Source organism: Poecilia formosa, unplaced genomic scaffold (genome assembly GCF_000485575.1).
Source record: "Poecilia formosa unplaced genomic scaffold, Poecilia_formosa-5.1.2 Scaffold64, whole genome shotgun sequence".
In the NCBI taxonomy this organism is placed as follows: Eukaryota; Metazoa; Chordata; class Actinopteri; order Cyprinodontiformes; family Poeciliidae; genus Poecilia; species Poecilia formosa.
This window is the reverse complement of record NW_006800003.1, coordinates 1,695,846-1,711,749: the sequence shown is the minus strand read 5'-3', so window position 1 is coordinate 1,711,749 and position 15,904 is coordinate 1,695,846. Positions and strand designations below refer to the sequence as shown.

The 15,904-nt window shown below is 39.7% G+C and overlaps 1 protein-coding gene across 20 annotated transcripts in view; it reads left to right on the top strand.

The window, feature by feature from the left end:
• eya1 (EYA transcriptional coactivator and phosphatase 1) overlaps nucleotides 1-15,904 on the top strand; it is a 68,337-nt gene that overhangs the window by 32,016 nt on the left and 20,417 nt on the right. For 6 of the 20 annotated variants that reach the window (XM_016672707.1, XM_007554591.2, XM_016672703.1 and 3 more), the window contains 8 exons: nucleotides 121-198; nucleotides 2,562-2,628; nucleotides 2,993-3,138; nucleotides 3,944-4,081; nucleotides 8,280-8,362; nucleotides 9,120-9,306; nucleotides 9,897-10,039; nucleotides 10,726-10,809. In XM_016672707.1, coding sequence (XP_016528193.1) covers nucleotides 121-198; nucleotides 2,562-2,628; nucleotides 2,993-3,138; nucleotides 3,944-4,081; nucleotides 8,280-8,362; nucleotides 9,120-9,306; nucleotides 9,897-10,039; nucleotides 10,726-10,809 — 926 coding nt within the window. The remainder of the gene's footprint in view (nucleotides 1-120; nucleotides 199-2,561; nucleotides 2,629-2,992; nucleotides 3,139-3,943; nucleotides 4,082-8,279; nucleotides 8,363-9,119; nucleotides 9,307-9,896; nucleotides 10,040-10,725; nucleotides 10,810-15,904) is intronic. The other 14 variants (XM_007554588.2, XM_007554592.2, XM_007554593.2 and 11 more) reach the window with 10 other exon arrangements.

Below are 15,904 nucleotides of genomic sequence, written 5' to 3'. Positions count from 1 at the left end.
TCTCAGATCTTTTCAGTTTTTTGTTTTGTTTTTTTCTTTTAAGTTTTTTTTTATCACTGAAGATAATGTCCATTTTTCATCCTAACCTGATTTGGTGACAATCTGACTCTTTATTTACAGTTAAAACAGAGCCAATGAGCAGCAGCGAAATCGCCTCTTCAGTCACAGACTCCGCTTTAGACAGCTTCTCAGGATCAGGTGAGGGGAAAACATTGTCTCATGTGAACGTTTTTGAGTATGTGTGAACTAACACACACAAACACGCAAACTGATGATGTGATGAGCACAGAGATGGGCGTCTGATAAGTCAGGCCTTAGTACGTGTCCCAGCAGTCAGTCTAATCTAATGTGTGTGCTTGTATTCCTGTGTGTTTAGGCACAAAATTTCTTGACTTTGTCAGCAAATTTATATGCTGCGCTTGCTTACATGTGCGGGTGTAGTTGTTCACTCTGTTGGTTCCCATGTCAGTGAGGGCTGAGTTATGGCCTGCTGAGCCCAAAGTCTGTCTGTCCAGTGGAGTGACACGGCGTCCCAGTGGCCCTCACTCTCCATGGGCTGTTACCCTATCGCCCTGTCAGAGCCAGTGTTTTCACACCTTCCTTTCAGTAAAGAAACATCATACAGACACACACACACACACACACATAAACACATTGCTACCTAAAGCCGAAGCCGTCTTTCTTTCACGCTCTGTGGTATCACTTTGCCGCAGAATGAGGCATTTTGTGTTAAAATTCATTAACCGAAGTGTGTGGTATTAACTTACTGCAAATTTTTCCTATATTTTCTCAACCATTTAACTAAGTACTTGATACTTAACGCTAGAACAGCATAAATCACTGCATGACTTTTGTCTCTGACAATATTAATGAAATTTAGTAATCTTATACCCCGTATCCTCCGTGGGGAAACCCAAAGCTCTGTTCAGAGGAGAAAGTGTTGTCCAGTGGCAGGTGCTGCCGATGTGGGAAAAGTGTTCAGTATTAATAACGTGTGTGAGGGGTTATGGCATACAGTTTCATACAGTAAGCACTCCCCCGCAGCAAAATCCCTCATTTTACATGTCATGACCAATTAGTCAGATCTTTCTAAACTTTGCCAGGTCACTGCACCGACAAAAACTGCAGCATCCTGGAATCTTGATGACATTTTATAAATCAAAGATATTCTAATTTACCACTCTTTTTATGTATGTAATCATGCAGGTTTTTTTATTCACACTTAGACTGATTTGGTTTTGTTTATTAGTATTATAATTATCTATGATTTTAACAAGTTATACTTTTTTTTTTTTTACTTTTTCTTATTTGTCCACAATGAAGATAGTATTTTGGCAAAATCATTCAATTAGTATTTAGAGAGCAACAGAAATCTTTATTGTTTTTTTTAACAGTGTAAAACTTTTAGAAGCAATGTAATAGTTAAAAAGCAAATATGTCTTAATAATGTCACATGAAAAACATGCGTCTATTTAACATATGGATAAAACTGCAGTGAAAAAAGAGCACTGTGGAACTAGGTTGATGTAAAATTGTGTCAGGGTTGTCATTTCCATTTTTACTGAAAGCTTATAAATAGAGATGCACTGATATTTGTTTTTTTTTTATGTGAAAGATTTGCTCATCAGTTACTAGCCGATTCCATTTTCTCTTCAAGAGTTTTAAGAAGATGAGGAACAACACAAAAAAATATTCCCAGCCTTTGTCTCATGAGTAATCATTAATTATTTTAATTAAGAGCAGAGGCAAAGTCTATTATTTAAAAAGACCTCAGCATGCTGAATTAGAAATTAGTACCTTTACTGTTGTAAAGGTACTAATGCTAATACAGTCTCCGTGTGAATTACTCAGAGAATGTAGACCCTTAGCTCAACTCAAGGATTTCCAAAAGACTTCCAACATTTCCAAATTCAGCATGTTCCAATACAGACAACTTAAAAGTTTAAAATAATACAACTGAGCTACATTGTTGTAGTTTGTTTAACCATTATGTTTTTCACTGCGAGTCTTGTTCTCTCACACTATCAAAACCTTAAAGCAGGCGTGTCTTTATGTGTCATTAGTAATGATGTTTCCTTTTACATCTCCCTGCTTCTTCTTACCTATTTTTTAAACCCCACGTTGTCAGCGTGTGGAGTGATGCTTTGAAATGTTGCATGCATTGATTGGCACAAGATTTTTTATTTTTATTTTTTTCCATTTTCCAACCAGTTGTTTAACGGTTGGAAAATGAAGCTAAAAATTGGTCAATCCTGGTCACCATCCAATTTCTTTAGTTGTAAATGTTTTAAATTGCGGACTGAGATGTAGACAGTTGTGTGGGTGTCATTGCGACTGAAGTGCCCCAGAAATAAACACTGTTCTTATTTACCTAATTATTTGACTCCATTATTGCTCCTCTGTTTTTAACATTGAATAAGTTTACAACAATAAACAGAGGAGAGCGTTGTTATTGCCCTTTTGTTGAAGTCCAGCAGTTCTTTTTGGCAGAAGATAATATTTACTTTATTTCTTAATGTTTAAATATGCGCTTGCCTCTTTTCTTTTTTAACACTCCTCAGCTATTGGAACCAGTGGCTTCAGCCCAAGACAAACTCACCAGTTCTCTCCGCAGATTTACCCGTCCAAGTAAGGTTTCTTTTATTTTTCCTTTTAAAAAAAAAATAAGCAGCATCCAGCTTCATTTGGATCTTTAATCAGATCCTTCTGTTAGATTGAGGCTTTCTGACTGGCTTTGATTGACTAAACGGCTTCAGTTTGTGCCTTCTGAAATCTGTTGTAATTGTTATCCTGTAAAAATTTCCTATTCCCATTTATTGTCATTTCTCTGTATATAAGCTTTGGTACGCCATCAGTCTTACGTGTTGGCTAACTGTTTAGTTAAAGGACAACAAGTACAAAACTTTGTCTGTTAGTAAAGTTGGAGCTATAGCGCTAGGGATCTTCCTGTCATCTTTTTCCACTTCCATGTTTTGTTTCTGCCCTTTAATAGCAGGACATACCCACATATTCTGCCTACTCCTTCGTCTCAAAACATGGCTGCGTATGGGCAGACGCAGTACACCACAGGAATGCAGCAGGCCGCAGCATATGCTAGCTACCCTCAGCCAGGCCAGCCCTATGGCATCCCTGCTTATGGTGAGATTTACACACATCAGAAAACTTCTGCTACGTAGCATCAAACAATGTACTCTTTAAATAAGATAGTCTTTTTTTTTTTTTTTTGTTGAAGGTCAGGAATAACACCTTGCTCCTAACAAACTCATGTTCCCACAATTTCTCCAGCAGAGCAAGAGCAGCAGAGATGCTGAGTTGTTGTTTAGTGCCTGTATATTCGCAGTCAGTGCAAGATTTGCTTGTGAAGCTGTTCAGATAGATCAGAAAGATTAGTGATATAAATCTGAAAACAGAAACCGGTTTCCTCTGGCAATGTAAGAGAAAGCAAAGAATAAATGTCTTTATTTGTCTAAAGTCTTTGGAGCGTTTTGACCCCAGAAAATTCTGCAATATGTGGAGGAATTTACACTGTTTATTTGAGCGGAGCCCTGCAACCTACTGTTGCACAGAAACGACACTCTGTCTCATTCAGCCAAGGCAGTGGTCAGTGCAAGTCACAAACACAAGCCACATGTTTTATTACTTGTGCATTATTTCACTTATGACCTAAATGATAATAATATATTTTATTACTAAATAAAACAAGGATAGTCTAAACATGTCTTTGTTTTTACAGCCAAGTAGCTCCTTATGTGTGCGAGATAGTATTTCTAAACAGCGGCGCATAGTGAAAATCAGTTATCAGCTAATCTCTGTTCAGCCATTGTGATTAGTGTGTTATGCTAACAGACAGAGTCAGAGTCCCTTTGCTGTGTCCAATGTAATTTAAACCTGTGTTGACTGTTGTCTGTGCATCAAACCGATCTGGTGTCACTAACTGATTTAGGTCCATTGTGGGCAGGCATAAAGACTGAGGGGGGTCTGAGCCAGTCCCAGTCCCCGGGACAGACGGGCTTCCTGAGCTACGGCTCTGGCTTCACCACACCACAGACGGGACAGGCCCCTTACAGTTACCAGATGCAGGGTGAGGACATCTTTTGTCACTTCTGCCTATATCTAGCTATGTGTCTTCAGAGGAGAAAGCTGTGTTGTCAGGAGGTTAAAATAAGCATGTATAAAATGGTTAACATGATGACATCTGTGCAAAAACAGTTTTCTCCAAAAATCGGAAGACATGGTGGCTTTAATTTCTTGTTGAATTTGTTTTTTTCTCTAATTGGTCTATCTCTTTGGGCATCTGTAGTTTTTCAGTCCCTTGTATAAATATTCATCCCCCCGGTTGGCCAACTAAATTAGGTTTTCTGTATTGTTTTGAAAAGGATAAAAGAAACAGACCTCTGTTTCTGATTTCGTAGCGCACACAGCCAGACTGAGTCGAGACACAGGCCTTGTCCTCACCCGGGACGATGGTTGCATCCCAGGAGTGCGGTGTGCAGCCGCAAAGACTGCCTCCCTGTTCTCTCCTCTTAAAAAAATCAACACAGATGGAAAAATGTCAGGCACTTAGGAGACATCAGCCATAGTGCTCTTCATCCTTTGTTTTTTTCTCCCTGTGATCATATTTGTATTTGTTTAAGCGCTGGGACCAAGGAGATTTATAGCCTTGAAACCAATAACGATGAGTTGTGGCACTCTGACCACCCTCTTTTCTTTCCTCTTGCTGTCCAGTCATGCATTCTGTTTAAGTGTTGATCAGTTCTTATGGGGATAGTTCAAGACTTCTGAAGCAGGATTCTGTTAAAAGGGTCGAAAAGAGTCTCTATTGAAGTTTTCACTTCATTTCATTAAGTTTGTCCTGAAGACTGAGAACTGAACTTCTACCATCTCAGAACAACAGCATAGCAATATATGCAAATATTTTTGTTCCACTTGCACTGGATGGCATCCAGTTAGAAATTGACAATAGGAGATTTAAAATCTAAATGTAAACACCTAGATAGTGATAATCTTAATCTTTTCTTTTTTTCTTTTTGGAGGCAACTTTTATCATTTCTCTGTTTGGGTAAATGTCAGCTTATGCTAAAAAGAGGGACTGACAAAAAGTTTTGAGTTTTTAACAATCCATGTGTTTCTTCTGTAATTTTCATTTTTTAATTGTCACAATTTTTTTGTGCAACTGCACAGACCATTTACCATTTCACTTTCTATCTGTTTTCCAAATGACAAAAAACAAGCAAAAAGCTTACACCAGATATAATATTTGCTAAATGTAACAATTTTATACAGACTCTGCTTATCCTGAACTTGAGGTAAACCGTCTCACTTTCACTGTGCAGGCACAGTTAGCAAGCAGCTAGCTCCGTGTTTATTTTCTCTCCTGTGATATCTCTAAGTGTCACATTTGAAATATCTCTACATGTTGCTGAAAAGCCTCCAGAGCATTTCACAATACGCAACGCCAGCTCAGCAGCAGATGTCTTATGGAAAAACCTTGCTTCCACACCTCTTAAGCAAATACAGTTGGCCACTGTCAGAGTTTTGCAGTGTGCATCCAAGTAGCTAAAATTGGACTCAAGAGTGAGAACAAATACAGGGAAATACAAAAGTTGCCATATTGTTCTTGGCGGTTTGACTTAAAATGACTGAAGTATGTGCTCATTCATCTTCTAAGTACTGTGCTTCTCCTGTTTTTGTTTCCCTCACACTCTCCAGCTATCTCTTACTGTTGCATGTTCTGTTAGTTTTAAGTGCACCAGTAATTGACAGGCATGTTAGATGACAGATTGGCCACTCTTCTGGCCCTTGGTTCTCTAACTGTGGCTCTGGCCTACTACCACACCATCATCATTACTCTTTGTGGCCTATTGATCTGCCTGGGCGATGCGCCTCAGGCTTGGGTGTCCCAAACCAAAGACTTTTTCCACATCTGATACTCCCCTTTCTATCAATGTCCCTGCAACCAGCCAGCTGTCAACACACAACATGATCAAATTAATGTTTCTAGCTCTTGCCTTTAGAAGTGTGTGCAATTCCAAAACCAACATTATGTAAGGGGTAAAGTCACTTTTGGAATCCTGTTTTTTTTTTTTTTTCATATTGGAAATTTTAATGTCAATAAAAGGTTATAACCTAAGATTAGTTTAAAACGGCTATGGAAAGTGAGACCACGCAGATGCTAATTAGGTGAATAATTGGATTCCAGCATTCTTTCCCAAAGTCTGAGCAAACTGAAGAAGCTGAAGCCTCAGTTACCTTTTCTAAAAGTAAAACCCCCATCTGGTCCTCATAGTCTATTCCCAAGTGGAGCATACAAACTTCTGCTACAAATATTGTGCACTGATGATAGACATAGCCTGTGGCAAAGGGACTGATCAAGCAAAGCAAATGGACTTCCAATTGTGGAGCCAGAAGGCAGGAGGGAAGGAGGACAGGAGGGAGGGATGGTGTCTGGTCTTGAGTGAGTGAACTAACTACAGCAGGACAGGGGGAGGGAGAGAAAACATGCCCCCCCGGGAAACCGCAGCAGTCCCTCTTCCCTCCCTCTTCCTCCCCTTCCATAACCAGCACCACCCCTCCCAACAGCATGGGTTCATTCTCACTGGGTAGCAGGGGTCCGCGAAGCTTTTATGTGGCTCCTTAGTCTCCCTAGAGCAACCCTCAAACACTCCCAGTGAGAGTTTTTATGACTGTTTGAACTGTGTATTAGGCTAATTTGTTGTCCTTCACAGCATCACTCCTCCTTTTCTCGCTCTCATTGTTCTGGTGCACTTTCACTTGATTTTGAACTTTCAGCACCGATCAAAAATCTGTTCCTAATCCCCAGTTCATCTTGAACCAATTAAACAAAACAACACGGAGAGTGAAGCGTTTTGATAGAATTGCTGATAGAGACCAAACTCTTAACAGAGTTATCTCATGCTTGGACTCTAGCTGTTACTCACAAGGCCAAACACTACTGTCTCTTCGCTTTATGTTGCTATGCAAAACATTCAAGCCCTTGCCACACTGCCCCTTCTATCCAGGCCAAAAAAACATAAAAAATCCAAAAGTCCCTCTGCTTCACATTTGTCATGGTGTGGGAGGGCCCTTCTGATGGGGTCAATGACCAGAGGATGAAAGGAGCTCCCTCTGTTTGTCTCTGACAACAAAGGTGTAATTACGGCCTCATTTAGAAACAGTAAATTTATCTCCTGAATGGTTTTCACTGTAACTGCGGGATACCTTTTCTGCTGCGATGAAACGGGAGGATGGTCTTTATAAAGTGCCTATTTTTGTCCCCCGTGGCTGAATGTCTTTATGTCTTTATTTCTGTGCACAAGAATTAGAAGGAAAAACCAAGCTCGGTGTATCAGGTGTAGTTTCAGAACTTATTTGACTAAGTTGCACCAGTTAGTTTTTTTGGCCAATTTCTGACCTCATGTTTTTTGTTGTTTTTTTCACCTGTAAAAAGTTCTCTTTAACAACTACAGTGTTAGATACAAAAATTGTATTCAAACTACTGCTTTCTATCTTTCCTGCCATGAGTGGTTATTATTTTATATTACAAGAAAAGATAATGTCACACTGTGTGAGAGAGATGTTAATGACTTTTATTTGAAACCAAAGACAAAATCGCTGCAAAGTTGATGTTTGAAATATTTCGCTAAAGTTTACCAAGGACATATTTTGTCCCAAAGGCCTGACGTAGCTATTCTCCGTTTACCCCATAGCTTCTGTATAATTAAGCCATTAGATTTTATCAACCCTTTCGAATGACTTAATTACCCAGGAGGACCACCCCTCGAGCAAGTGAAAAGAAAAGCCTACATATTCATTAGGACTGGATTTCAATAGCAAACCCACTCAACCCCACTCACTTCAAGCTCAGGCCGTCCTTGTTTTGTCCCCTTCTTCTTCATGCACACTCCCAGCATTTTCACCCTGTTTTCTTTCCACCCCATGCTACCCTTCAGCAGTCCACACACAACAGGCTCCTCTGTTCCTCGCATTGTGCGGGCTTCGTAGCTGGTTCTGCACCCCCACCAACCACCCCGTCATTCATCAGAGCTGATCCAATCACTGATAAGAAAGGAAGAGGAGAAAGATAAGACCACTGTTAGATGCACTCCCTGAGGATTCCTTCTGTTCACCTTTTCGAATAAATGTTTTTTTTTTTAAAAGGGGAAAAAATAGCATATTTTAACAATATGTAATTTTATATGTACAACTGCATTTCTTTCCATTCACATTGAGATTGTATATGTACCTGATATGTTTTTTGTTTTTTTTTCTTGTCCCTGAAGGTGGTTCTTTCACAACAACATCAGGGCTGTACGCAGGAAATAACTCTTTGACAAACTCGACAGGCTTTAACAGCACACAACAGGTATGTGTACACATCTTTTTTTTTATCTTTCTGTGTATCTGATCTGGTCTGAAAATAAAGCTAAGGTTTGTGTTTCAAACTTCCAAACCTTGAAATCTTCTTGAAACAAGCAAACGCGGTGTGTTACAGTTCAGCCATGACTCAGTCGTCATAAATCACTCAGAATGACAAAAGGATTATCTATTGTACCTCTTGAACATATGTATTATGCCACAGTGAAAAGAGAGAAAAAAAACAAGACATATCGTTGACCAGATGTAGGGGTGAACAGACATGTGTTTGCATTTATTTTTTGGAATCTCCTCTGTAAAGTAGCAACACTGGTGCAGGGCATATCTCAGATTACGTTGCCAAACCACCCACTTTTTTTTTTTCTTCTACTCTGCTACATTTTCTCTCTTTTTCTCCACCTTTTTGATTAAAAATCTTTACAAATATCCTGAGATCCAAATTCATCAGTTTCTCATTGATCTGCTCAGATTGGGTCTAATATTTGAAGAATCAGATTGCAAAGTCCTCCCAGCACAAAAGAGCTAAGGAAGAGCAGCTTTGCTGTATTCTGTTTAGCCTCTTGTTTTCTGTTTAAGACTTTCTCTCTTGCGGCCTAAAACTACTAAAGACTGCTTCCCTGGACTCAAATCTATTTTACAAAATACCTAGAATGCCAAGAAAGAAGAGCCTGAACTTTCACCTCACATTCACTTTTGTCCTAATCCAGATTTAAACTTTCTCATTCCTCTATTGTCTTGCTCCACAGGACTACCCCGGATATCCAGGCTTTGGCCAGGGCCAGTACGCTCAGTATTACAACAGTTCCCCGTATACCTCGCCCTACATGACAAGTAATAACACCAGCCCCAGCACGCCTTCCACCACCACCACATACACTCTCCAGGAGCCTCCCGCTGGTATCACCAGTCAAGCCCTCACAGACAACCCTGCTGGTAAGAATCATTCCCGATTCAGGCTGAACGGTGCCAAGAATAGGATTGAAATAGTTGTACTAAACGCTACATTTTGGGAAATAGAGAAGGCATTTTTGTGGCATGAAAAAGGGAAAGCAAAGAGTCTAAACTGAAATCAGATGTGGAATTCATTGTAATTTCATGTGACATTAATGCATGACCTGGCAATTAAGATTGCATCTGTGCCAGTCACTCCAGATTTTTTGACTGCATTTGAAATTGTCAGCAAACAACACAGACGACAGCCAGCCTTAACTTAACATCGTTTCACGCACTCATCCAATTAAGATAAAAGAAGCCCCTTCAATGTCTTTTTGTTCTGCACTCCGTTACCTCTTGTTTATTTAATCAGACCAGTGCACAATAGCTTTTCTGTTCCGTAACCGAATTATCATATGTTATCTGCTTTTTCTAAATCAGTTCTTTCTGAAAAATGTCCCACGCAGGATGCAGTCGGTCCTGCATAAAGACAAATGGTCAATCAGACATCTTTTCCAAGAGCGAATACCAGCTGATCTTTGATGTGCTCCCTTTTATAATCTCCTTCCTCGGCCTTTCCTTCCTTTCAGCAGAGTACAGCACCATCCACAGTCCATCAACCCCCATTAAAGATTCAGATTCGGATCGATTGCGCCGGGCCTCGGATGGAAAGTCACGTGGCCGTGGAAGAAGGAACAACAACCCATCACCACCGCCTGACTCTGACCTTGAGGTAGGATGAGCCCGCTACCTTGGCGACAGACGGCCTCGCCCTGTCTGAAGTGCATAGACGTTAATCCACTTACTTTATGGCTGCCACTTAAACTCTTGATGGGCATTAAATCTTAACGCTGTGTTCCTTAACTGCCAATAAATTATTAAAGGCATTGCGGAATATATGACTCAACGCATATCATATATAAAGTTCATGTGTATAACTTGTAAATAAACAATAAGGCTTTGTAATTCAATAAGTCATCACTCAGTGAAGAGAATATATGTTGTAGGCTCTGAGCTGCTTACTGCCTGATGGGGATCATATGTCAAAATAAACCCAGAATTATCTCATTAATACCTTATTAATTTGAATAAGGATAATAGCTGCTATTATAGCGCTGACATCATGGCGTGTTAACATATCTAGTTAATTAGTTTGTCAGTATTGATTAAGCTAATGTAAAGGGTAACAGGGTGAAATGTGTGTAGCGGGGTGATGAGAGAAGTGTTGCGGTGACCAGTCCAAGCAAATGGATCCCGGTCCCTGTGGCACACAAATACATGCTCCTGGCCTATTGACCAGCAGGATCACCTTGCAACCCTACAGAGTGCACCATTGATTTTGTTTCTTTTCTCTCTATTTTTTTTTCTTTGTGTCTTTCTCCCAACCCCACACCCTGCCTCATGATGCCATCTCTCCAGCGAGTTTTCATCTGGGACCTGGATGAAACAATCATCGTTTTCCATTCCTTGCTCACAGGGTCTTATGCCAACAGATATGGACGGGTGAGTGACATCAAGTCTGTGGCGGCGGCAGCAGTGCACTTTACCAGCATAAAAAGTTTAAATATTGAAAGGAGAGAACGAGGTCCAGCAGATGGTAATGACCATTGAGTAGCGGGTAGAGTTCACTTTTGGTCGTAGTGAGACGACAGAGCGGAACTCAATGTACAGATAATTGTTTCTTTTTTTAATATGTCCAACGAGGCCTGGCAAGTATTTGACTGCTCTTTGCAGCTGTTGGAGCTATGCATGGCTGGTCAGGGCTTGGTTGTAGGAGCTCGCAACAGTTGCACTCTAACTGTCTCGACACATCTCGAGTGTTTCTTTCTTCTTCAGAAATGCCACATTGTTAGTTTAATTAAGTGCTGCTCAATCCGTTCCTTTCAGGCAAGGATCTCCCTGGAGACCGAACCAGGCTGAGTCCAACAAACGGCTTTCATTCAAATTTAAATGGAGAGATTATTTTAAACCTGGATTATTTCAACATTCAGGATGATAAATCCTAACAAATTTATTATTAGAAATGTATTAATTAACATGTTTGCTGTCTGTATCTGAATTCTATAATTCAGATACAGATTTTTTTTTCTCTCAATACTATTTCCTCTTTAGGAATTATAACATAAAAAGATATAAGATCAGCATTCAAATATTTTGGGGGCCATTCTCTTGTGAGCAGAGTTATTTTGATTAAGAGCAGATCTGACTAACAAACATGAAGTGTGTAAGACATCTGACAATATCAAACAAAATTTTAAACAAAGGCAAAACACTTAAAATTTTGACATTTTAAACTCTCTTTGGCATTTTTATTTGCAATTAGCATGGTTAGCAGTTGTGATACAGGAGCAAAGAAGACCTGAGTGTTGGAAGGGAGGGTTTTTTATTCAGATTAGACAAACTTATGAATATGTCTTCTTTTTATTGAGTGGAAAAATATGTTTGACATAAATTATTTTAGGACTCATTCCTACCCAAATCTGAACTTAGGCCAAAGAAAAGTAATTTTCTGTTATTGACTGCTCATCAGCTTTCTGGATTTTGAATTAATTCAAGTTAACTCACTAGGTTTATGCAAAATCTGCATACAAGTTTTGCTCTCTTTTATTCTGACAGCCTAAATGAACCACAGACATTGCCTTGACGTATCCTAGAAAATACATTCAGTGTTTCCACTGACTTCATTTTATACTCCTCACTACATCTGAAAATTTGCCAACACTGACTTTTCTTGACAGTATGTTCACCAATTTGAAAAAAAAAAATAAAAAAAAAATAAAAAATAAAAAAAAAGCAGAATTTTGTATTTTCCAAATGCCCAGTGACCAGTCAGGCTGATCAAGCTAAAAATGATCATATTTTGGTCAGGAACTGATTTTATTTTGGTGCCTCTCTATTTATTGTTGAAGAAGAAGGTCATTTTCTTACCCAGGTCAATGTGTATTCTCATAAGATAAAGAATTTGCTTTTCCAGGCTTTGCTATTTGTTGTTTCATTTAAATTGCTCCTCTAAATTTAAACTTTCAAAACAAACTATTTGGGAAATAAGGCAGAATTATATTCTCATGGTTTTGTTAAGGTCACAGGTTATCTCTCTGCTTTTTCCTCGTACATGTAGAACACTAATAGAGAATGCTTATGGTAAAGTCATCAATACATCCAAATTTGATGTGTTTTAGCCTGTGTGCACCATCTCAAATTGTCACCTGTTTTGGCTATGAGTTTGAATGGTTTTGAAGTCAAGATGTGAAATATTACTACTCAAGTGTCAGAAAGCTTAGTGTCTGCAGCCAGTGCTCTGTGGCTTTGTTCTGGTATTGAGGGGGTGTTTGATGGGGGCAGTGTTTTGTTTCTGGGGTGAAGGAGGACTCCCCCACGACCCTCCACTGTTTATTTACTTTATTCTCAGGCCTGCATGCTGGGTAAAGGGAGACCTAAAGCTCAGGAGCTTTGGCTCCATGATGAGGGGCGCTCACACCAAACACACACACACACGGAAACACACGAACAGACACGCAAAGACCCATAGGGTTCTCCAATGGGCTCCTCTGAAACAGGAAACACTCCTAACTCCATAAGGGCCCATTCCATCAGAGCTCATATGGGATGTGACAACCACTAAAGCCCCTCTCTCACTCCCCGTTTTCCCTTTTGTTCCCTCTTTTTCTCCTTCAAGCACAGTTTAGTCACTTTTTTGCTTTTTTCATCGGGCTCCAACTGGTTTTATGAATGTAAAACAAAGACAAAATGATTATGACATCTTATATTGGCAGTTATTGCAGCCAAGAATACTAAAAGCATATTTTCTGTTTGTCTTCCTTTGACTTAACGCTAAGACCTCCAAAAGTCTGTTGACATTTTCAAATCCTAATTTCTCAACAAAGTAGATATTAGCTGTCCTGAAGGTTACTAGAAGTCGCTAAATAAAATAATCAGCTAATTTGCACAATTAACCATTAGCACATAATTGTAATGGATGTTTTAGGATACTCGAATGAAATCATGGAAAGCAAACGTGAGAAAAAAACACCCTAAATGTATCTAGACCTTCATATTAGCTATCCTTTTATGTCACAGTTAAAAACCTTCTTCATCTGAGCTAGGAGCAGTAGAACGGGCCAAACGAAACATTCTGGTTGAGTTACTTTAGATTTTAATTTTGTGTTTTTATTTAGGCTTTTAGCTCTTATTTTCAGCTAAGTCTTGTTTGATTTTAACTCTTTTAATTCACAGTAAACATGAACATCATTATCTTTTTTTTTCTTTATGCAATCTACATAAAATAAATTGACCAAACAGGGCCAATAGAAAAACGTATCAAAGGCAACCTTGATTTATTTGTAGCCTAGACTTGGGGAGGTGAACATCTCATTTCTGATAGCAGCTGGGATGTACAGCTTCACAAGGACTGGGCTGCCTGTGAGCTCTTTAGGATGGGGTGGGACCCACTGCAGCCCACTGCCCATTAATAACAGTAGTGCATCTGACGCACAAAGGTGACATCAGATGCACTTTAAAATATATTCTTTTATTATTTTATACTATGAAACAAGACACACCAGACGTCCAGAAATCTGATCTACTTTTGCGCACTTTAACACAACAAATCTGACGTGTTTTAGATGTGCCAATTGATGTTTCTAAATTAATGAGGCAAGGCGTGGTACGTGTTCTAAAAATTACACGTGCTTTCATGTGTGAGTCTCAAAAAGTCCCTAATAACACCAGCAAAAGTGGTTAGATTTAGTGCCACTTGCTTTTTTTAAGAGTTATTGGAAAGATCTGAGTCCTTGTCCCCAATTGACCTAGATGGAAATGTGGTTCTTGTCCTTTGAAGCTCGAATAAACTATCTTGTAGAAATAGCTTTTAAAGTCATTGAAAATAGCTAGCTTTGAGTCTACTCAGCAGAAGACTACTGTTGGTAGAGGAGCCTTGTAACATTTACTACAGTGGTTGTTTTTTTTACAGATTTTTAACATACAACCAACCTACAAACTAACAAGAAGTGGATCAGACTTTAGTCAACCAATGATTTCTTGGTGCATCTCTACTTCCAACCACCACTTTGCTTCATCAACCTGCCTTTTCCCTCTTTGTCCTCCTGCATATACGTCAGTCAGATTTATTTGACTGACTGATATCTTAGGGGTGCAACACAAAAAAAAGTTACAAAACAGTTTTTTTTCTCTCTTTGCTGTTCTGCACTTACTATAAATGGATGAGTATCTAAGCAAGTTGACATGCACACTTTCTCTTACTCACTGTGACCTCGTAGCCACTCTCTCTAACTCTTCCCCTCCCTCCCACATGCACACATAAACAGACTGCTCTTTTTATCAGCCCTTTTAATTGGCATCAAGACACTCACCCCCATAAAGCTGATGGCTGAGGCCAGCTGTGCTGCTATTGGGCAAGCTAGAGCTCAGGCTCAAAGTGGGTAAGAGTGGATGTGTGTGGGTGGGGGTGGTGTTATTGCTAAGGGGTTTGGAGGGAGTGGGGGTGGATGTTGGCACCCCCCTGGAGGCAGTGACATCTCAGGACAGGTGGTCCTGCAGCAGTGACAGCAGCAGCACTTTGGCCTTCTGGCCTGCTTGTATGCTTAACTCCCTCACTGACTGATTGTTTAGATTTAATTGGAAAGGATTCACTTGCGCCAGAGAGGATCGCCTTTTCCCACCGATCCCGTCCGTAATGCTAAATCTCCCAGCAGCGGCAGACGTTGGGAAGAGGGAGGTAGCTTGTTGATGTAAGGAGGGGGGTAATTGTTTTTGATGAATTCCTACTGAAAGATTGATTCAAACTGGGAGGCTGAGAGGAAGGAGAAAGCCCAGAGAAGTGGAGGATTGAGCTCTACTTGTGTGGTTTGCACTCTGTCATTTCAGTGAAAACATAAGGATTGTGGGGTGTGACAGCTAATCAGCGGAGAGCTCAGGTGTGTCTTTTGGTGGTTTAACTCAGTAATCCCTGCTTCTGGTCCTGCCTGGCCTGACTTAAAGGCAGATCTCATCCAGCTGCTTGGGAAGACAGCTATTGTCTTCCTTCATCCTTTACTTACTAAAGACAATTTGCTGATTAGAGCGTTAAGACAAAAACATGGTTTGAATAAGAAGCACATCTCTGAAGTCATTCTTTCCTCGGATGTAAATCTCTAAAAATAAATTATCTTTTTAAAAATAAAGATGCTCACGTTGTCACAGTTTCAAAAACTATTTAGATAAACCTTTAAAAGGTCTTACCTCACAGGTGGTGGGATCATATTGCCATTACAGCAATAAACAGATTTCTGACATGTCATAACTTAATGAATAAAAATGAAAATTCTTGAAGTTTGTATTTTGTGTTCAGCTAATTTTCTCTGCCGTACTTTGAACCTCCAACCTGTGAAATGTTTAAGCAAACAGAGTTATATCACCTACACATATAGTCAAATGATGCATTAGCACAAATATGTGGAGAACAAGGCTGTTTACGATTTTGGGCTGTGACCTCGGCTCTTCTAAATCAACCACCCTTCCTGAAAAGACACATGCTTTTATGGCCTTCATTCAAGTCTGTGGCATTTCTGATGACTATTCTGGTCCTTTTGAGAGGGCCATA